The sequence below is a fragment of the Protopterus annectens genome, chromosome 1.part1, assembly GCF_019279795.1.
Source record: "Protopterus annectens isolate FY-2018-M chromosome 1.part1, PAN1.0, whole genome shotgun sequence".
Classification (NCBI taxonomy): Eukaryota; Metazoa; Chordata; order Ceratodontiformes; family Protopteridae; genus Protopterus; species Protopterus annectens.
In genome coordinates this window covers 1290806588-1290829393 of record NC_056726.1, presented here as the reverse complement: position 1 = coordinate 1290829393, position 22806 = coordinate 1290806588, and the positions used below count along the sequence as shown (strand labels likewise).

Here is a 22806-nt window from a genome sequence, read left to right as displayed (position 1 = left end):
TTTTTGAAAAGGTGGTCTCTCTCTCTCTCTCCCCCCATGATTATAGCAAAAGATAACTTTTTTAAATTTATGTACTCCAAGCTTCAGAGACTTGAGTAGGAAGAAGTTTGGATAAGAAGCTTGTAGGATTATAATACTCAGCACTTCCATTTTTAGTCCATACTGTTTTGCCATCATTCTACGTGTATAACATGCCAGCTTTATAATTTTCACCTGGTTCCCAAAGTACAAACCCACTACAACCAATAAATTATTGGGTAACATCAGTATTCTTACAGTTTAAACATCTAGCCGTATACCTCTCTGACTTCACACATCATAAACCATTTGACAACAGCAGACAGTAACTTGGATACTTTTAAATGGCCACAAGATATCAAAGCAGCAAATTAAATATACCTTGCTTAGATTTTTCTGCAGGTCAACAAATTCACAAAGATCCTTTTTGATTTTCCAATTCATAATTTCGGGGTTCTTGGCATCTTTTACTAAGATGACACACCTAAAGCTCTTTTCTGCATTAAAAATCTGCAAAATAAATAATTTTAAAAGTATTTTCTCATTTCAAAAACAAACAAATCATGCTGCATTTAACATGCACATTTTTAGAGTCTCTGAGCAAAAACAGCTTTTTGTTAAATACATTTCAGAGAAGGTATACATTACAACACATTCGCTGGTGAACAGTGCTGTAAGGAATTTAACAATTGTAGCATAATGGCTAATGAAATGTTAGAAATTCTATTTTGAAATACTGTGTATACACTATGTAATATGGTAGCAGCTACACTGAGGTGCATATATATTAAACGTAGATTTTAGTATCAGAATGTAATGTAAATCACCTGATGTGCTGCTTAGAAGCAAAGCCTGCAGGCCAAAATGAAAACACAGTAGAGATTATCTGGGGGAAGGTAACCAGTAGAACGTGGAGTATTAGGAGCCTAACTGTGGTTTTGCCTGTGGACTACCAGCAGCTTATCAGTGCATTTACTTGTACCAGTATCAGCAGGTGGATGGTAGATTATTCAAGGGACAGCAGGGCCCCATCTATGGATATGGGGAGATTATGTATTACAGCTGGAATAACCAATGACTGAACAAAAGCCTTTTTCTTAAGACTTAAAAGATTGCACTAAAAGCAAAAACTAGGATGTAACCAAAAATGGAAGCTTTATTTTAACGAGCTTTTCATTTTGTTGCACTGCAAAAACCATACAGTTCGGTTAACAAAAATGTTAACAGTATTTGCCTAGTAGTTCACAGTGGATAGCAAAATTACAAAGTGACCCACAAATACTACTTTACTAATTTTATATAATTAGAAAATGACTTTGGTTTCAAAATAGAAATTGTTTACTTCACAAGCAAATGACAAACTATTATTCACAGTTTTTAAGAAAATGCAGTACATTAAGAACTTACTATAAACGGTGGCTCCCAAAAAACATCCTCTATAGTTTAATTCACAAAACACAATAGCAGGTTAAGATTCAGGTACAGCAAACTTATGTATGTAAAGCATAAAAAAGTGACTACAGCGCATTTCCATTTTTTCTGTTTTATTGTCTGAATTTATACTTGCAAATAAGATTTAGGGAGTGAAGTTTGGCAAAGCAGTAGCCAACAAAAGATGCAGGATGTGAGAAATAAAGGAATGAATCTAGAAAGTAGAAAGTAGTGGCCTGCTTAGCAACATGTATGCAGAGGATGGTGACAGACTTTAGCTGGTCTGTGTAAGCCAATGCTGGAGCCTCCCTGGTGATCTTTGCTAGAAACCTCCAAGGTCTCTCTAACTGCTGCAGGTGCTTAGTGCAGTACATGCCAAACTGGGAGCTGTACTCAATTATGGGCCGGATATGTGCAGAGTTATAACTCCCATATACTCTGCACTTATCCAACCCATAACAGAGTATAACGCCCCATTTGGCATATACCATTCTAAGCACCTGCAGCAATTGATCTCAGACGTTTCAAACAAAAAAGATCAAGAGGCTCCAGCATGTTCCTTAAACAGACTGACTAAAGTCCCTGTCACTATATATCATATAGACGTCTTACGGGAGAAATACGCCTGGCCTACAGAGCAATCCAAGACCCAAACCTTATGAACTTGCTGCATATCTGTAAATCAAATGGGACTAAGGACACCTGTTCCAGGGACATAGATATGGCTTCCACTTAAAACATGCTGGAGGGACAGACTTATCTCCCAGCAAACAAAGCATCTTTGTAACATGCTACCAATTCATATGAAACAGAGCACCTCTATGGCACTTTCAAGAGGAACCTGGACAAGTGGATGGGGCACCATAAATTCTTTCCAGGGAGAGTGCTCACAACCAACCTGGACATAGACAACCATCATTAAATGCAATCTTGGGTATTGACTAACATTTCTATACTATGGTAAAATCCAATAACACTTCCTTGCAAACTACAGGTCCCCCTCTATGACCCAGGAAACTCATACCATGTATTTAAACTTATTAGAAGCACTAACCGACACTAATCACGTGTCTAACAGTGGTAAGGAAACCATTCTATGCTGTGCAACTTATAAACAAAGGTATGGCATCCAAGTCCAAGGAAGTCATTGTTCCACTATATTCGGCATTCATCAGACCTATCATGAAGTATAATGACCCTTTGGTATGTTCCTAACCAGGCATATCCAACAACTGGAATGTCCACAGAGGTTCCTCAGTAAAAGAATACAGGGTGCAAGTAATATGTCCTATGCAGACAGCCTCAAGGCTCTATCCCTGTATTGTCTCCTACAGGCTTTTGAGGGGAGATCTATGCCTGGCATACAGGCAATTGTCAGACCCCACTGTGATGGACCTCTTGCATATCCACAAACAAACACTACTAGAATTACCCATTCTAAAGACTTAAACCTTGCCTGTGATATAAACAAGACCTGCTGTAGAGAGAGGTATGTATCTAAGAGACTACCCAATCTAAGGAACAGGCTCCTCATCCATGTGAAGCAGAGCTTCTCCCTAACCCAATTCAAGTACAACTTGGACAACTGGATGGGAAACCGGAAATTCATCCCTGGTTTGGCACCTATGTCTCTAATGCAAACAGGTAACCTGTAAATGGTTCATCTCCCAGGGACATACTTACACTTGTCAAGGGTATCAGAATGTGTCAGGGATTTGGGATGCATGGCTCGGCTTAAAAAGGCCCTTGTGGTCATTAGCGTAGTAAACACCTATGAACCTATTACACTGTGATGAAATGGTAGGTTTAAAATGACCTCTGGGTCAATAGCCTAGTAACCTCCTATAATCCTACATTGTGGGTTTCATTACATTCAGGTCCTGGTCACACAGCTCAGTAATTAAATAAATCTCTTAATTAAGAAAGGAATGAGGACAGAATACAAATACTTGCCTTCAAATGGCACAGAAATGATATCAGTGCTGCCGTCATACTGGCAAATAAATGTCAAGGAAAGCAAATGTATTAAGTACTCAGTAGAAACACACATCTTAAATCTATATCATAAAAGCAAATTTTACACTTACTTTTTCAACTATGATAATTCTCAAAATGATATTTTTGTGAAAAGTGCTCTCTCAAACTATCAACCTTCCACTTCACTGCTGTTGAGTGTATACTCACAGGAATTACATCTACTGAATTTTGTGCGTGTCTGATATACTTTAAGACACTGGTCATGGATACCATTATCACAAGTAAAACCCAAAATCTCGCAGAACAAGGTCCACATATGTAATTACATCAACATCATCTCGTACTATCAATAAGAGATGAAGCCTATGCGGTCTGTGTTTTAAATGCATCCTACATTATATCATCTCCTCAATCTTCCCTCACATCTCTTCACTTGCCCTATGCCCACCTGAATGCATCTTTGCGAATCGTTCTTTATCTGTCATTCTGGTAGTACATTCCATGGTTCCACAACCCTCTCAATCTAAGTACTTGCACAGATCCAAGGAGTACTTTATCCCTACAGTCTGGTGATTGTGTGCTCTCCTCTGTCCTTCCTGATCATGACAATTCTTTCATATTTATATTTAGCTTAAATGATGTAATGCACCCATAGTATATCACTACTGTGTCTTCTTGCCTCCAGTGAGAAAAGCTTTAGCTCCTCTAATGCCATACACTTATTGGCTGCTGCCACTGTCCCCTCACTTTGCTCCGTGCAGTCTAGTGCAAGTCAAGTCAACAGTCCCAGTTCCCTTTTATCATACTCTGTGGTTAGGTCCTCTCTCTTCAGCTTACATTTCACATCATGGCTGCTGTGGTTCAGGTTCAGTACTTTGCATTTGTTTGAAATCGAGACAACAGTACAGGTCAAAGAGGAGGTGGCGGCACATCACCCTATGAAGGACATATGCAAGACAGCAGGTAGGGCTAGAACCAATGGTAAATGCTCAGGTAGTTAATTCAAAAGATGAACTGTGAGTAGATCAATATCATTTAGCAGCCCTTAGAGAAATGGATGGCGAAGAATGGCAGATTAGAAATAAGAATATAGAAGTACAGGCAACAAGAGAGTATTTGAAAATGCCATGTGCAGTTCAGGAGAGAGTCTCAATTACAGACAACATAGCAGATGAGAGTTCTGGGGCCATAAGGGGCTCAAACAACTGGATAGGACTATATCAAAAAGGAAAATTCTTATTGCAGTACTAACAAAAGAGAAGGAATCTATGGTGTCCAGGTAAAACTGATGCAAGTACACATTGATCATGTTATTACACAGGCGATTAGTAGGCTGATGGTGCAACAGCCTTTACAAGCCTAACCAGTAATACCTAGGATATATCAGTATTGTATCTTAATTCCCCAGATATGGGATGGAGTAATATCAGGGTAGTTGATCTTTGGGTGTTGGAGCCGGAGTCATTAAGGGACATGGGCAGCACCCTGGAAGTGAATTTACAGTTCTCCATCCATTTACTCAAACTCTTTTTTTAACAGTGTGAGGGATGGGCTTTGTTTTATGAAGATAAGTTTATTCCATAGACGAGATAGCCTTTGGGATATGAATCTGTCTGCCCAGCAAGTTCTGAGTTATATGATAGTTATACGATACACTCCTTGGCAGGAAATCAGAACAAAGAAACCCAAACAGATGCTTAACAAATGTAGAAAATTTCCAGTTAATACCTCACACAGTGAAACTAACTAGAAAATTATGCAGCAGATAATAAAAGTGCTATAAATAACTTGTAAAAATAAGCAAAAACAGGATACTTAATGTTACATATCACAGATCAGAGTTTGCTCAGTGCCCTTCCTCCAATTAGCTCAGTGTGAAATGGCAGAAACACTCAAGTTAACGTCTTAAGTAACAGAAAGTTGAAGTTTGAAACAACTTCAAAAAAGCTTGAAAGAACCAATGAGGTGCTTACTCCAAGCCGTAGTCCAGGTAACCCCAATCAGCCAATGACCATAAACACTTCTCTCACTGAAATGCAAGAATGGCTTTGGCTTAACTAAGATGGCCTGGAACATTTGCTCAGACACACAGCCTCTACAAACAAACTAGGCGCAAAACACAAGCCTAAATATGGACAATGCTACATCTACCCACAGTACTTAAGTAGAAAAAAATGCAGAAATGCTTTTTTACAGCAGAAAAGCAGCAGTGAGCCTTTAAATGAAAGTTTTAAACAGATAAAGGAGCAAGGAGACTCTAGAGAATGCTTTCAAAGGAAAACAAGTTATATGATACACTCCTTGGCAGGAAATCAGAAGAAACAAACCCAAACAGATGCTTAACAAATGTAGAAAATTTCCAGTTAATACCTCACACACAGTGCAACTAGCTAGAAAAGAATGCAGCAGACAATAAAAGTGCTATAAATAACTCATAAAAATTAAGCAAAAAACAGGATACTTCATGTAATATATCACAGATCAGAGTTTGCTCAGTGCCTTTCCTCCGATTAGCTCAGTGTGAAATGGCAGTGAGAAAATGTCACAAATAATTTTCAGGTCCATGGAATTCATAACCCTTGTATAATTGTTCATATGAATATGTAACATTTTCTATGGGGCTGGATCAGAAAGTGCCTTGTAGGTCAGGCATAAGCCACCTCTCAAATGATATGAGATTGAGTAAAGGGAAAGGGCCTTTCATCAGTCCGCATAAGACATGTCTCTTTTGCTTTGTATTTTTAATGAGAAACCTCTGGGGCCAATCCATTTGGTGCAAGTGCCTGGTAAGGTACACGAAGAAAAGAGTATTGTATTCGATTATGGGCCTGATGAGGAAAATGTACAATGGCATTATGGCTTCCTTTGACCTTGATGGCATACCTTTCTGTCTAAGTTTAACCACATGGAAGGATTTCCTCACTACTATCTGTGTTCCTAGGTTCCTCAGATTTGGGTCTACTTTTAGGGATGTGCCATCAATATTACAATTTGTAGGGATATCGGACTTACTAAAGGGTATCATTATGCATTTTTTTAGTATTTGGTCTCAGACCACAATTATGGCACCAGATGTTTGTTATATTTAGGCCCATTTGCGGGACGTCAGCATTGCTTAGTGATTCAATGATTGCTCCCAGCTTACAGTCTTCAGTGAACTTGGTGAGCCAGAGGCCCCCAACATTGGCCTTCACTTCAGAAAAGTATATACCAAACAGAAGGAATCTCAACATGGAGCCTTGATGAACACTACAAATAACAGGTTTCTTAATGGAATTGGATTTGCCTTTCCAAACAACATGTGCCCCATCAATAAGCCAGTTTGCCATCAACCTGATGGTGTAGGAGTTTATGCCTAATGCAGTAAAGCTTTACTATGATCCCAAAGTTGAGTATTGTGTTGAAAGCTTTGGCCAGGTCTAGATAAGCTGTGTGTACCATTTTATCCTCATCCATGGCCTTGTAGAATTTCTCAGAACCAGTCCACCAGATTAAGCCGGCAAAACCTCCCTTTGACAAAGCCAAATTGGGTCTGGTCCAGTGTTTGGAGATTTCTTATGTTATTGATCAGGTCAGTGGTAATGCTCTCCATGCCTTGTAGACAAAACTGGACACGCTTATGTGCCCTGTAGTTCCTGGGTCAGATGATGGGGGCCCACCTGTATGCAGAGGGATGATGGTTACAATCCTCCAATTCCTATGGGATAAAGTCCATCTGGGGGCAGTGGTTTAACAGGGTGTCTAGCGGCCCTGATATATTCTGTTTTAAGCTATTTAAGAAGAATCTTGGAATGCTGTTGGGACCCATGGATGCTGTGTGTTTGCCTTTAGCAAGCTCAGTAAGAATCTGTTCCCTCATAATGACTGATAATGGGATGGTTGCCTTTATGTCTCTGGGTGTGGTAGGAGGTGATGGGGGTGAGAAGTTTAAACTGAACTTGCAGGCCAGCAGGTTTGCTATAATTTCAGGCTGGGTGCAAATGCTGCCATTCATAATTAGTTTGGCACATTGCTGAGCATTTCCTCTGAGGTTACGAACAAAATTTAAAAAAGCCTTATGGTTATCTTATACCCGGAAGACTATTTTTGCCTCATACTTTTTTTTGAGACATTTAACTAACTCTCCAATTTGTTTGTTTAGACTGGTGAATGTCTTTTTGTATTGTTTAGTCTGTTCTTTAATTTTGGAAAGGATTTTTTTTCCTTTTGTTGAATAGCCTATTTATGCTAGAGGTCCCACCAGGGTGGTTTATTTGTTGCAATAATCATAGGCTTGACTCGGATAGTTACTGCCTCCTCTATGCAGCTCTGAATGTGGTGTAGACTGATTTTGTGTACAGCACAGTTATAGTGGCTTGGAAGTTTAATAAGCTGTCACTTCGATTCAGATACTTGGCCTTAGAAAAGCTCTTAATTTTGGAATTTGATGGGGATTCCAGGTTAGTTTTAATAATAAAGGAGATAATTTTGCGGTCAGATCTTACCAAAGAGGAGTTAATGCACATGGAGCAGCATCTCCCCATGTTCACGAGTACTAGTTCTAGGATATTTGTGGCGAGAGGTGCAGACCATCTCTGGCAAAGCATTGTGGTCTGTTGATCACATCGTCCCAGGCAGACAGATACTAGATCCCCTTTGAATGACACCAGAAGCTTAGCCAATTGTTGAAGTCAATCATTTTGTCCTTATACTGCAGTATCATTCTGGGCAAAGGCAGGATGCTACTCAGGGCTAGGGTCATACCTGCCTGGGCCACATGATCCAAGAGCTCTTCCATGTCTCTTTTCATGTAGTCCAGTGAGGTACGTCTCAAGTCATTCACTCCAACATGGACAATGACAGAGTCATATTTGCACTTGTTGTGGAGTGACTTGAGTGCATGCATTATGTGGTGGATCCTGGCAGCAGACTGTAATGTTCTCCTTGTTCAGCCTGGTGAGTGGGACATCAGTGTGCCTGACTATCATGTCACCTATGACTAAAGTGTTAGGTATGTTGTCTTGCCTTAGGGGCTGTTGCTGGGTGGCACACTGGTGTTGTGAGCTATGTGACATACTGGTTGTGATTGGTGTTTGTTTGCGTTTCAGCTTCGGAGGTCCTTGTTGCTTGGGCAGGTTAATGCTAAGGGCCTCCGCATATGTGTCTTTAGTGTTGCTATCAGTGGGTGTTGGTGGTGTCTGTTTAGAAGGGCCGTGTGTTGCTTGAGGTGTAGTGTGGGTGTTTGCTTCCAGTTTGGCTATGTAAGTGCATCTCTCACAGGTTGTAGTGTTGGGTAGTAGGAGGAGAGGGTTGTCTGTGTACATGAGGTAATTACTGCATTGCCCCAGTATGCCCAGATTCACCAGGTGGACAGGAGAAATCACCGGAAGCTGACCCTTGGACATGCCTGGCTTGGTGTTTTTTTTTTTGAGAAGTACAGGAGTTGTTTTCCCTTCCCTTAGCAAGGTACTTTGCAATTATGATTAATTTATCCTTATTAATAAGGAGAGTCGAGTGCTTGTATCAGTTTAAGGCTTCCTTTTGCTTTCCAGCAGGTATTAGATCAAGTGCTAGTCACAGGGATGCTTAAAGGTAAGATGAAAAAAATGGTTTATCCTAAACACTGCAGTGTACACTAGAGACGTTAGATGTTAAATAAGGTAACTTAAGATTTACCTGTCTAAAAAGTTAAGTTTTAGTGGAGAGTCACTATTTTTAAAACGGCAAGATAGATTGAAAGGGGGTGATCACTTTTGTATTCTGGTACTATGGAATACAATAGGATGGCCAATAAATTTAAACAGCTGAAGGGGAGGGATTTCACAAAATGATAATTTTGTGCTTACACAAGCCAGTGAAAGCAGAGAGGAAATGAGATATATGGTCAAACATAAGAGGAAGGCAACTAGAAAGACAGTGGTATTTAAGAACAGAATAGCAACAGGGTGGGCGGGTGAGAAAAAATGTCTGCCTGACTCACAAGACTGAGTGCTGTGGTCTCTTTTGAAGTTTTAATATGCAGTTAAAAGCAGAATACAAGTGAAACACAAGGTAAAGAAAACAAATCACAGTATTCAAAATATATAAAGGCAATAAACTAAAACAAAATACAACAAATAAAAATCAAACTAACCTTTCCATCACAGCAAAGTGTAGCAGAGTCTGGGTGAGCCTTTCTAATAAAGCTCTGAAATGTTTTATTTTATCCCTTAAATAGAAGGTTTAGTTCCTAGCTCCACCCCCTCAGTTCACAAGTGATTAACTTTAAGTGACCTCTTCTAGCTTATTAGGATGCAAAATTTCAGCTATATCACATGTATGGGGGCCTGATATGGATCAAGATGTGGGAAAGGAAATTAAAACATGTGAGTGTAAAGCGCACTTGTCCTAAAAAACACATGGTCTACACTGCATATGAGCTATGCTGGCCTACAGGATTTCAGTTTTGACAGATACTCATTCAAAGATAACGGATGTGAATGATATAAATTCTTACCCAATCTCCCTTGGTTGATTCCTAAAGTTATCATGCAGCATTTTACATGTCCTACTAAATGATCCCTTTTTAACAGCAGCTTCTGTTCTAGCTTCTACTAAAGACTCTACAAGTACTGGTCTTTCACTAAAGATTCCACTGTCCCTTTTCTGTTTGCCTATACTCTGATATCAATCCTTGATAGAGAAGGCAGTCTCTAGCCTGCAGTCCAAATCTATTCTTGGCCTCTTCCTATTCTATTACCTTTCCCTCTCTAATTATTTGCTCCCAATACCTTAGGTTCCCCTTTGGCAGCTTTTCGCCGTAAAATTCTGGCCCCTCTTGCCTATTCTCTGTACTCCTAATTGCAGTCCACCCTATCAGGAGAATCACCTATTTTCATTCCCATATTGGCTTTTGCTACTTTATGAATACTATGTATGGCTAGTGTTATCCTCCCTCAGGATAAAAATCCAAAACTACACACAAATTTCTTCAGCTTCCCCCATTTCATCATCATCCCTTTCCACTATGAATTATAGCTTTCTGCTTGGGCTATAACAGCCTTAACGATGTAGCTCTAAAATATCCCAAAAAATCAGATAATCTCAATCCACTTTGCGCTATTGGAAGCATCAACTTATTCCACTTGACTCTTGCACTTTTCCTCTAACAGTTAAAATCCTTCAATTCTTTAACTGCTATTCACAACTTCTCTACTTGATAAAAACATGCCTGATCTGTGTATAAAACTTGCTGGACTAAACATTTGCAGTACTTGGCTTTCCATATCTATAAACAAGAGATTCCATTTACTCAGGTTTTGTATTATTTTTTGTTTAGTCTCTTCCCAAATATCTTGAGCTACTATACAATAATATGTTTAAAACCAGACTCCTAAGTGCTTTATTTTATCATGTACCAAATAACATCTGCACTCCAAGCAAAAAGAACCAAAAGTGACAAATAAAAATCAAACAAAAATACCGAGGGAACAGTTGGATATAAAAATTAATGCAGTTAAGTGCTTTCGCCTTACCTAATCTAAGACTTCATCAGAAATAAACACCTTAGCACACACAGTATTTATAAAAACACTGCAATTAAGAATTTAATGAATGTAATTAAATTCTTAAAGACACATGCACATGGAAAAGAAAAAGTACATTGCAAAATAGAGTAAAATTTAGCAAAATTAAAAGGTATTCTAAATCAGTGGTGGTGCAGTGGTAACATTGTTGCCTCACAGCAAGAGGTTCTCCCGTTCGATTCTCAGCTGGAGTGTGGCGAGTGCCTTCTGTGTGGAGTCTGCATGTTCTCCCCGCAGTTGGGTGGGCATTCAAAAGATATGCGTAAATGGGTGTGCCTTCATTGAAGGTTGGACATCGAACTGGCACCTCGGCGTTCATGAAAATCTACTGCCAATCATTAGCGGACTGGAGTTCCGCTGCGGCGACCCCTAAAAGCCGAAAGACAAACAACAACATAAAGGGTATTCTAAAATCATGGCTTTTACCATGTGCCCCTAAATATGGATATTGCTGACCAATTTGTGTGTGGGTATATAGTTTACACCTACAGTCTTTGTTTTATCTTCATTAATTGTACACTGCAAAAAGACTTGAAACTGTCGCATAATGATCCACAACACTGAAGCCCCTTTCTGGTTTTATCAGGTACAAAATATCATCTTGTTTAACATATCACGTATATCTTTAAATGAGTAATTTATTTTCTTTTCCAATGATTCGAAATACAACACAAACCACAAAAGGGAAAGAGGACACCCTTGCCTAGTTTCCCTTTTCATACAAAAACTATCAGAGAGGAACCCCCCCACTTGAATTCTCACCTATGATCCCTCAAATATTCCCATAATTACCCTTAGTGCATCAGGGAATGCAAATGGTTCCATTGCCCTACTCAAAATCCCATCTTACTCGGTCAAATGTTTTCTCCGCATCAAGACCCAAGAAGAACAGTGTTATTTTCTTACATTATGCTTTCCTCTGGATTATTGTTCTATTTATGCTGTCAAATGTTGGTCTTCCTTCCACAAAATTGCACCGATCTATATCAATTTTGGTAACACCTTTGCCATTCTTTTAGCCATTACAGATATTTTATAATCACAGTTTACAATCAAAATGGACCTATATGAAAATGGATCTGATGGGTCTTTATCCTCTATGTCTTACAGCCTGCACAGCTTTCTTCCAGGCTGTTGATGCCCTCCTTTTAAAATACTGTTAAATAAAACCTTCCAGATGTTCAACATTCTCTTCCTTCCAAACTTCCACAGGAATACCATATACTCCTGGAGACTTTCCTGTCGATTGGGAACAGATAACCAGTTTTCCCTCGTTTCCTTCTATCCTGTTAGTAATTAAGCATCATCGACATCTAAACTTGGAATAATTAATTACTCCATAAATATTTATTTGTGCTTTTTCTTAAAATTTTCACATGCCTCTGCTTAATTTTCACAAAGTTTCTGAAATATTTCTAATACCTCTACAGGATCTCTGGTCATGTTCCTTGTTACAGGCTTCCTGAGCTTGGCAACTACCCTTTCAACTTTGTTGCCAGTCAGTATGCTAAAAGTTTTTGTGCTCTGGAGTTATCAAAAAAAACAATTGCCCAACAGCAATATTTCTAAATTTATGCATATTATCCAGGTAGTTTCTCTTTAGCACACCGCAGTCACACCTGTTCTTGCTCTGAGAGAATCCACTTATTCTGTAACACTTAAACCTCTGTCAATCCCTCTAAAATAATTCTTGCAATTTCTTAATCATCTCTCTCTCTTCTTTCTACCCTATTTTTAAACTCCCAATTTCATTTGACTGCAATCCCTAGCTATATCTTCTGGAAAAAAAAAATGATTTCCTTATTCCCAAATAATGTAAACTACCCATTGCTTAAACTCCTCTCTTTTTAACAGACAGGTGGGGAATCTAACAGTCTCTCTTTTACTTCACCCTACATTTTTATCCAAGTTATTGGTGCATGGTCTGACACAGTTACTGCATGTGTATTAAAACTTTGTTAAATGCACATGTTCCTGTGAAATAGCACAGTTGTTTTACCTTGGGGAATATTTAAATCCTTTCCTAGTTCCTACTACTGAATTGACATTTTTCATACCATATATTTTTATAACTTTTTTCACAAATCTACTCATATTTTCTAATCTATGCCCCCCTGCTGAAGATTGATTTCTCCCAAAATTTTCTTAAGCTCCACTGTCGCAGTTTTAGGTGGAATATAAATACACGTGAGTGTAGTCCTCCCTTGCTAGAAGCCCCTTACTACCACAAATCTACCATTACATCTTTTTCCCCCTTCTATCACTATTGGAACTTCTCTAGCAATTAATCTAAGCATTCTCCTTATGTTTTGTCCCAGATATTTTGTTGAATAGCCATCCTGAAATCCTTTTATCCAATTCATATGTTCAGTTCTTTTTAAATGCATTTCATGTAGCATAACTATTTGTACTCTGTATTTCTTAATACAATTTACTACGCTTTTTGTATATACTTGTGAGACCATTCACATTCCAAGATATGGAAAATGTCATAAGTTATTCTTACCTTTTATGTATAGCAGCTCTTCACGTCTATTCTCAGCTTTTGTGTTACATGCGTGCACTTAATTTTTCCAGGCTGAACCTTTATACAGTTATTTCTTGTCATGTCCATTTGAACCTATGCCACATTTTGTAAGACTCCTCAAAATACCCCATAACTTATTAGCTTATTACAAATACATGTTCACATAATGATGTTTAACCCTCCTAATCAGGACACTTTTCTCAGACTGACAGCTACACTCACAGGCTTTAAATGACCTATAATTAAGGATATCCATGCTAAGATGCATGTATAGCCTATGCTTCTACTTTCAGTAAGTGCTGTGTTTGTCTTTATTTCTCTCCCAGATGCAGAAAACTTAAATGCTTTCAAAAAACATTAACTTTTAACCTTAATAAAATACTGCCCTCATTAGTTTGTCTCAATAAAAACACAAGAATCAGATATATAGTTGCCTTCAGCTACAAGCCTCTCATGTTGTGTTGTAAACATTTATTTGCTACAGGAACACATTTCATTACTTTCAGTGTTCTCTTATTTACTTGCTTTACTTAACTACAACTTTCCCAATCACTTCCCTTCCATGTTGCTCCAGACATTAATAACAGGTAGTAGTGCAAATGCTTTAGAGTCCCTAAAAGTTTAACACAGTCTACAAAAACCAATATTTCCAGTTTTTCTTGTGGAGCTGTATTTCACAAATGTGATTTATGCTTTGTAATCCTAAATGCATTTATTAATTTCTGAGTTGTTGGTTTTCTTCCTGTTGATCTCCATCTCCCAACTCGTCTCTAGTTGATTTTTAATGTACTTCTAAGTTCTTCTAGTCAGCTCCTGTGCTTCTGTCTCTCAAGCATTTTCCTTTGAAACACCGACGTTTCAGTGGCAAAATCTCTGTCCGAGTTTTACTATCAGAAGAATAAAGAGCATAGACCCCCTTCTGTTTGATAGAACACTTTTTGTTGGACAAACTTTTGCATTTCTTCCAAAAAATTATCCTCCAGGAAAAAAAAAACTTTCAAAACAGATACAGCAGACTGAATTTCATACCTGCCTGTTGACATTCCCTCATTGCTGAAATAAATCTGCTTCTCTTCTACATGGTGTACAGGGAGTGTACTCTAATATTTTGCCCTTCTTCCACAGTTTTGTTAGAATTAACTATCTACTGGTAGAATTGCATCTGTATTAGTAGAAGTTACAATAGGAAGACATATTTGTTATCTACACTATATATGTTTTTAATACGGGGTTAAAAGCCATCAAAGCACTAGTAATAAGAACAGTTCCACCTAACCATTTCTGCTTTAACTCTTGTTATAATTCTTTATCATCTAATTCCCCCATCTCTTCCAGGCACAGTAGTTTAGTGAATAGGCACAAGTTTGATGCAGGAAGATTTGTATGTCAATGTCCTTCCTCTTACATCTACTATACCAACTATACCCATCACAATTATCTGTAACTGACCCATAGATATAACAGTAGGTGTATAGTCATTTGATTCTTGGAATGACAAAAGGATTGAACTTGGGGGGAAAAAAAAAGAAAATTACTTTTACATTTGATATACAAATACAAAGCTAATTTAATACAAATCCAAAGCTAATTTAATCCTCCTACAAAAAATCCACATACAACCAGAGCAATGGAAACCCTCCCAGAAGAAAAAAATGGATTAAGAAATTCACTGCTTCTGGCAAATCCCTAAATAGCTCAGGAGTAGCAAATCATTATTGAAACTAACTTCCAGGGCAAAATCATAAAATACGATATAGACGTGAATGGAAGGTGGTGCTATATAACAACTAAACTAGCCTATTTAGACAAATCCATTGTGATATTAAACCTATAAGCACCTTGTGTAAATCAACACAAATTTATAAAGTCCATATATAAAATACTACTTGACTTCCCCAATCATTACTACATTCTAGGAGAGGACTGGAATTCAGTCCAAGACCCTGATATTGACAGATCCAATACAAATTCTAAACACAATACCCATGTCATTTCCCGATCTAGGAATATCCTTCCACCAAGATCCTAAACAATCTCATACAAATAATATTAAATTCTGGTCTGACATGCAACATATTAGCAGATGGGCAAAACTTCAACTTCTATTCCTTGCTAAAATAGCCACAAATCAAAATGAATCTTCTACCTACACTTCTATATATTTTTAATGCCTCCAATACAATTATCAACCTCAAATTCTTCAAAACAATCCATTCAATTTCCACATGTTTTTAGGTCCCCAAATCAATATCACTTATAATAAATTGACCTACCATAAAGACTACAGAGGATTAGGGCTGCCAGACTTTAAACTCTACTATGATATCATAAACTGTAATAGACTAATAATAGCAGAACACACTCCGTCACCACAACAATGGTCTCCAACCTGGGTCAAACTATTAAGCAACTATATCAACACACTATGCATCAACCCCAAAGCCCTCCCTTTCCTTTACAACAAGAATTTAAAAAAAATCAAACTACACCCAATTAAACAAAATCACTATCATACAAAAGATTTTCAAGTCATTAAATCTATATCATGCATTCACTTCCCTACAACCAATCCACCTTAACCCCAATCTCAAAATGAACATTATGATTAACCTAAACAATTATCCTCTCCTCAAGAAACTAACCATCTCTGATATATTTCCCTTCAAGAACAATACTATCACTGAAATGAGAACACAAAGCTCCCTAAAAGCTATACAATCATTTTAAGGCAAAAGAAGAAAGAAAATAATTTTTTTATCGAGACCTTAGATGATAGACAATCCCAATATCAATGCAAATGACATCCAAACCTGCAAAACCATATGGAACCTCCTAACCTCAAGCAAAAAAAATTATCTAACTCCTACAAATTTATTCTATCAAAACACAAAAAGAAGTTATTTGTTCTAGTTACAGGAAGAAACTAGATCCTTCAATCAAACAAATATCTCCAGCGATCCAGCTTACCTCCAAACTTATCCCCCTTAAAAAACTTAAATATACACAGATCATGATACTCCATAACGCCTATCTTACTCCAGTCATTCTAAATAAAATACACCTAACCACCTCTACATTCTGCCCCTACTGTGATAATCACAAGGCTGATCTTCTCCACATCTTCTGGAGCAGCAAGTGCACCTATAAGCTATGGTGCTCATTTAGAGTCAAACTAGAAAAAACAGGTTATGAAAAAGCAACCTTATCTTGGAAACTAGCTCTCCTACACATCATTTCCGATGACCTGACTAAACTACAAATACGTACAATAATAAGTAGTTATGTTCTTACCATAACGTTCCATGTTAGTTGTCTTCTTCTCGCCTTCTTTCTTGCTGGATGGGTTCGGAGCCGATCCTCGGCTCCGACTCGGCCTATACTATAGCTCGAGAGCTATTTTTACCGGCTCGAGGCAGCCCTATAACCCACAATACCATGCGCTAACTCCCCAGATCTCATTTGGAAGCTAAGACATAGTATAAAAATATTATTATAGTCCTCATTTGCAAGTATGGGCTCCCTGCTAGTAACACTAAAGATACAGGGAAACCGTAACATGTTGTATCTCAAGAAATGGAAGAACTCAGAGACCTCAAAAGTCTGTCCAGGCTAGGGGGCAGGCGGGAGGGATGCAAGAAAGAAGGCAAGAAGAAGACAACTAACATGGAACGTTATGGTAAGAACATAACTTCTTAATGCTAAGTTGTCATTCTCGCCTTCATTCTTGCTGGATGGGACAGCATCCCTAGCACCTTGGTCCTGGGTGGCTCAATGGAACAGACTCCTGAGTACAGTGGAACCAAAGTCAGCTCTATTTCTGGAAGCTATATCAAGTTTGTAATAGGCAATAAAGGTATGTTGGGAAGCCCATGTAGCTGCTGCACATATGGCATCTAATGGTAACCTTGCTTGAAAGGCCGTTGATGTTGATAGTGCCCTGGTTGAATGAGCCTTAGGCCTAGATGGAAGTTGCCTGTGTCTCAACTCATAGACAAAGGTAATAATAGATGTCAACCAACTGGAGAGAGTAACCTTTGATACTGGAAGCCCTTTCTTTTCTGCAGCATGAGAGAGAAAGAGCTGGTCTGACTTTGAGTTGTTTTGTCCTGTCTAGATAATACCGTAGTTGGCGATGAACATCCAATGAATGTAATTTCTGTTCAGCCCTGTTGGAATAGTCTGGGAAGAAGACAAGCAAGTCAATGGAGTGGTTTAGATTTGCTTCAAGGAAGGAAGGATTTGTTCTGAGAGTTACCCTGTCTTTGTGAAAGACCAAATAAGGGGGACGGACAGACAAGGCTTGAAGTTCCGATACACTTTTGGCAGATGCTATCGCTACTAAAAACAGAGTTTTCCAAGAAAGAAGCTTGAGGGAGCAAGAGGCTGCAGGTTCAAATGGAGGCAGAATCAATGAGGTTAGAACCAAATTCAAATCCCATTGTGGGGGCGGATCCTTAACTGGAGGTCTAAGCAAAAAGATGCCCTTGAGAAAGGCTTTACAAAGTTTGTGGGACATAATATTTGCTTCTGAGAGCCCCACATGAAAATTAGCAATGGCCGCTAATTGTACCCTGATGGTGGCTGACGATGACCCTGAATGAAAGAGTTCCACCAGAAAGTCTAGAACCTTATGAATGGGTGCATGGAAAGGATCTAAGGATCTAGCTTGTGCCCAGAGAGAAAAATGCTTCCATTTACTCGCATACGTCTTCCTAGTATTGGACTTATGGGGAGCCAGAATGATATCACGGAGAGGAGGAGAAATAAGGGGAAGCCTGGCTATGGCTGGAAGTGGAGCAACCAAGCTGTGAGGTTGAGGGAATGAAGAGACTGATGCAGCTTGCCCGTGAAATGGGTCAACAGATCCGGAAGGGGTTCCAGATGCCAAGGCTGTTCCAGTAGGTAACTGTGCAGGAACGGAAACCATACTTGTCAAGGCCAAAATGGAGCAATGAGGATCATTTTGGATCCCAATGCGGTTGCTTTCTGAATTAATTGCGGGATCAATGGTAAGGGAGGAAAGGCATATAGAAGACCCCGGGGCCAATCGTGAACAAGAGCGTCTCTGGGGGCATGGCCTGGTAGAGGAAAGAGTGTGAAGAAGTCGAGGCACTTGTTGTTTTGAGGAGTTGCGAAAAGATCGCAGCAAGGCTGGCCCCACTTCTGAAATATTCTGTCTGCTACCGCTTGATTTAGAGACCACTCGTGAGGCATGAGGATAGTTCTGCTCAATCTGTCCGCTATGATGTTGGACTTCCCGGGGATGTGCGTTGCTATCAGAAACCGTTGAGAGGAAATCGCCCATTGCCAAAGTCTGAGTGCTTCTCGACATGGGGGTAGGACTTTGTTCCGCCCTGCTTGTTTATGTACCACACCACAGACATATTGTCCGTTTGAATTGCTATAGTCCATGTGGGAAGAGAGCTCTGAAGGGCTTGCAACGTTAAAAGCACAGCCCTCATCTCCAGGACATTTACGTGCAGGTGGCGTTCTAATTGTTGCCATGTGCCCTGGACAGTCCTGCCCTGATAGTGCCCCCCCCACCCGAACAGGGAGGCATCCGTTGTCACCGTGGCAACTGGGGGGGGGTGGAGAACAAAGGGTCTGCTCTGAAAAAGCTGAGGGGAAACCATCCACCAGGAGAGATGATTCTTGCATGATGGGGTTATCAAGATGTTGTGAGTCACTGGGAGCTGTTGAAAGGACCACTGAAAAAACAGCATCCACTGGAGGAGCCTCATGTGGAAACGGGCTAATGGGCGTAGAAGAATTGCTGCTGCCATGAGGCCTAACACTTTCAATACTAGCTTGACTTGAACTCTGTTGGACTGAAACAGGGACTGAACATTCCGCCTTATGTCTGTCACTCTCGGAGGTGGTAATGTTGCAGACATTTCTGTGGTGTTTAATACGGCGCCTATGAAGTTTATACATTGACAAGGCGACAAGGAGGATTTTGCAAAATTTATAGAAATACCTACATTGTTGCAAAGTTGAATAGTGTAATCCCTGGCAATTATAAGATGCTGCTCGGTGGTAGCGGAAATGAGCCAGTCGTCTAGATATGGAAACACCTGGAATCCTTTTTGTCTCACGTGAGCCATGACCACTGCCATGTATTTGGTGAACACCCGGGGGGGACTGTGGTGGAACCAAAGGGCAGGGTTCTGAAATGATAATGACTGGCTCCCAGCCGGAAGCGGAGAAACCTCCTGGAGCACCTGTGTATCTTTATATGATAGTACGCATCCTGGAGGTCTAACGAGCACATCCAGTTGTCTCTGCCCAAAAAGGATAGAATGGACTGCAGTGTTACCATCCGAAATTTTGTCTTTTGAACAGAGTTGTTCAATCTGCTGAGGTCCAAAATGGGTCTCCAGTCTTTTTTGGTACCAAAAAGAATCTGGAGTAGATTCCGGATCCTAGCTGATCTGCTGGAACTGCCTGGATGACTCCTTTTCTAACAGCTATTTTATTTCTAGCTGTGCCTGACCCCTTTGTGCGGGTGGTACGTCTGGTAGGGGTCTTGGCGGTTGTACCAGAGGGGAAGTGAAGGGAATTTTGTAACCCTCGGATATGATCTTCTGTACCAATGTGTCTTGGGAGAGGGATTGTCAGGCTTCCGGGTACAGAGATAATCTTCCCCCGACTGCCTCCGAAGGAGGACAGTTGGGCAGCTTCTCAGGGATGATGAAAGGGTTGGTCAGGGAAAGTTTCCCTTGAACCCTGGTTCTGTGGACCCCCTCTGCCCCTTGGGCGGTGTCCATTATTATTCCCCCCTCTGCCTCTGGGGGGAAATTCACCACGTGCGGCAGGCGCAACTCCCTGAGGTTTGTGGAACCACATCTTTCCACCCCTCTGTTCCTTAGGATAAGGTCTAGAAGGTGAGGAAAAATGGACTCCCACGGCAGAGAGAGTCTTACCATCTTGCTCGCATCTGGTGAGGGTATTCTTCACCTGAGGTCCAAACAATTCTGAACCATCAAAGGGGGTGTTGGTGAAGGATGCCTTCAAGGGATGGGCAAAGTTAGTCACATCCAAGCGTGACGTCTCAACGCAACACCTGTGCCTGCGGCCCTACTCGCTCCATCGGCTGTGTAGGAGATAAGCCGCATGGAGGAATTAACAATGGAGTTCAGGGTGGCCAGCTGGGAGTTCATCTTGTCCTGATACCCCGCAGCAGAAGGATCCTGTACAGTTTCACCCAGTTCTTTGAGCAAATCTCTCTGAAGGCGGGTGAAATTACATAAATAGTTCAGCGATCTCATAGTAAAGGTCGCTGAAGCAAATGTCCGCTTGCTGTACCTGTCCATGGTCCTGGACTCTGTTAGGAGGATGAACGGGTACAGAAGGATCAGCCAATTCCTTCTTAGTGGCTGCTGCTACCACCATAGCATCAACTGAAACACCTTTGGTGAGAAAGGATTTGTCCTCTGGTGCAGAAATAAATTTAGAGGGTCTCCTAGGGGTAGGTTTCATTGAATCAGGAGCTGCCCACGCCTTCCTAGCCACTACCTCCATTAGTGGGTCGAAAGGGGGAGACACCCAGGAGATGGAAGGGTGAGATCCAAAGGCGTCAAAGTAAACCGACTCGTCCTCTGAGGGTTTGAGAGTGGACCAATTTCCCCTCTGTTTTAGGATCTCTAGGATGTCTGAAAAAGAGACATCCTCAGAGGGGGGATCTCGGGGAACCCTCTGACTCATCCAAGTCGGTGTCTGACTTGACAGACTCGGGGGAGTCTATGTGCTTCCTCTTGCACTTTCTTTTCCTAGGGGGTTCCCCTGAAGCTTCAGGGGAGGCCTTGGAAGAGGAGACGACACCCAAAGTGGGTACCCTACGCTTTGGATCTCTGCTGTCAGATGCAGGAGGATGGCCAGAGACCGTAACAGGCACTGTAAGGGAGGAGCTGCAGAACTTAACCTTGGAGTGGACACTGGGTCCAGCACGCTCATCACCACGAAGGCTCCCCTATCAGGTACCAAGGGTAGTCCCAGCTCCGAAGAGACCCGAACCGCTCCCAGCACTGACAGAGAAGGCTCCGAGAATGATGTCGGGGCCGAACTAACCAGAGCCGAAGCTCCGAGAGGGAAAGCGGGGTTGGACAAGGGTCCGATGCCACACGCCCCCTCGGAGCCGACAGTGGAGTCCCGGCGCCCGGACCTCTCCACGGACGGAACCAATGAAGAGGTCGGAGCCAATGACACCGGAGCCGAAGGTGGAAGTATCGGCTCTGACGTGGGCAAGGTTACGGTTCCGACAAACTCCGGCTCCGAACTCGAGAGGTGAATCGGAGGAGGAATCGATAGCGGTACCGAAGGAGCCACAGTCTGGTGAGACGGGCTTTGGAGCATTTGGGCTAGTGCCTGAGATTTTATGAGCCTACTGACCACCCTCTCAGTGTCGTGGTTGGAAAGCCTGGATGACCTAGATGAGTGAGTCCTATGACTCCGCTCCGATAGGAGAGGGGATCTCGGAGCTGATCGGACGGATTCTAGTGAGGGGGATCTAGAGCGCTTGCGTGCTGGGGTCGGCTCCGATGCAGGTTTCGAAGCGGATACCACTTTGCCCACCTCGGATCCGATTGGAACCGATGTCGGAGCCATCTCAATAACGCCAGCCCTAGACTCAGAAGCTGGAGCAGAGGGTTTGGCAGTTTTTGAAGACTTTCCCAAGCCAGACTCGGACGGGGAGTCATCAGGCTTTAATAAGCCCCTTAAGATGAGCTTATTATAACACTCCTGCAGGACTCTAACTAAACCCGTGACAGATGGAACAAGAGTCCTGCAGGTGTAAAGGCCCTAAGCAGTAGACACAAGAAGTGTGACAGTCTGTCAGACATTTTCTGACAGCACGAGTCACACTTCTTGAATCCCGAGACCTTAGTGTCTTTGGACATAGTCCTAACAACAGCAAACACAGTAATCACAGTCAGTCCACACACACACTCAACTTAAAACTAGAAAAAAGTTAAGGGAACTGACTAAACCCACACACAGACACTGTAAGGGGTGGGGAAAAATAAGGTAAATCCAGTAGGCCCAAAGATAAAAATTAACTAAAGGGAAGAAGGGCTACAAAAGGGCTGTAATGAATAAAACAATCAATAGGGACCTAACAAAGGGTATCTATCTGGAAAAACTACCTGAAAATTAGTCCTATAGAAAAAAATTCTCTTTAATGACCTGAGCCGGTAAAAAAAGGCAACCTTGCAGCGAAGCGGCAAATGAGATCTGGGGAGTTAGTGCATGGTATTGTGGGTTATAGGGCTGCCTCGAGCTGGTAAAAATAGCTCTCAAGCTATAGTATAG

General features: G+C 40.9%; 1 protein-coding gene across 1 annotated transcript in view; it reads right to left on the bottom strand.

Moving 5' to 3' along the window:
* Positions 1-399: 399 nt before the first annotated feature.
* The window catches only part of LOC122813722, a gene marked incomplete at both ends in the record, with an annotated part of 144985 nt that continues 122578 nt past the window's right edge, over positions 400-22806 (bottom strand). Inside the window, 1 exon segment of the mRNA XM_044086192.1 lies at positions 400-528. Coding sequence (XP_043942127.1) covers positions 400-528 — 129 coding nt within the window.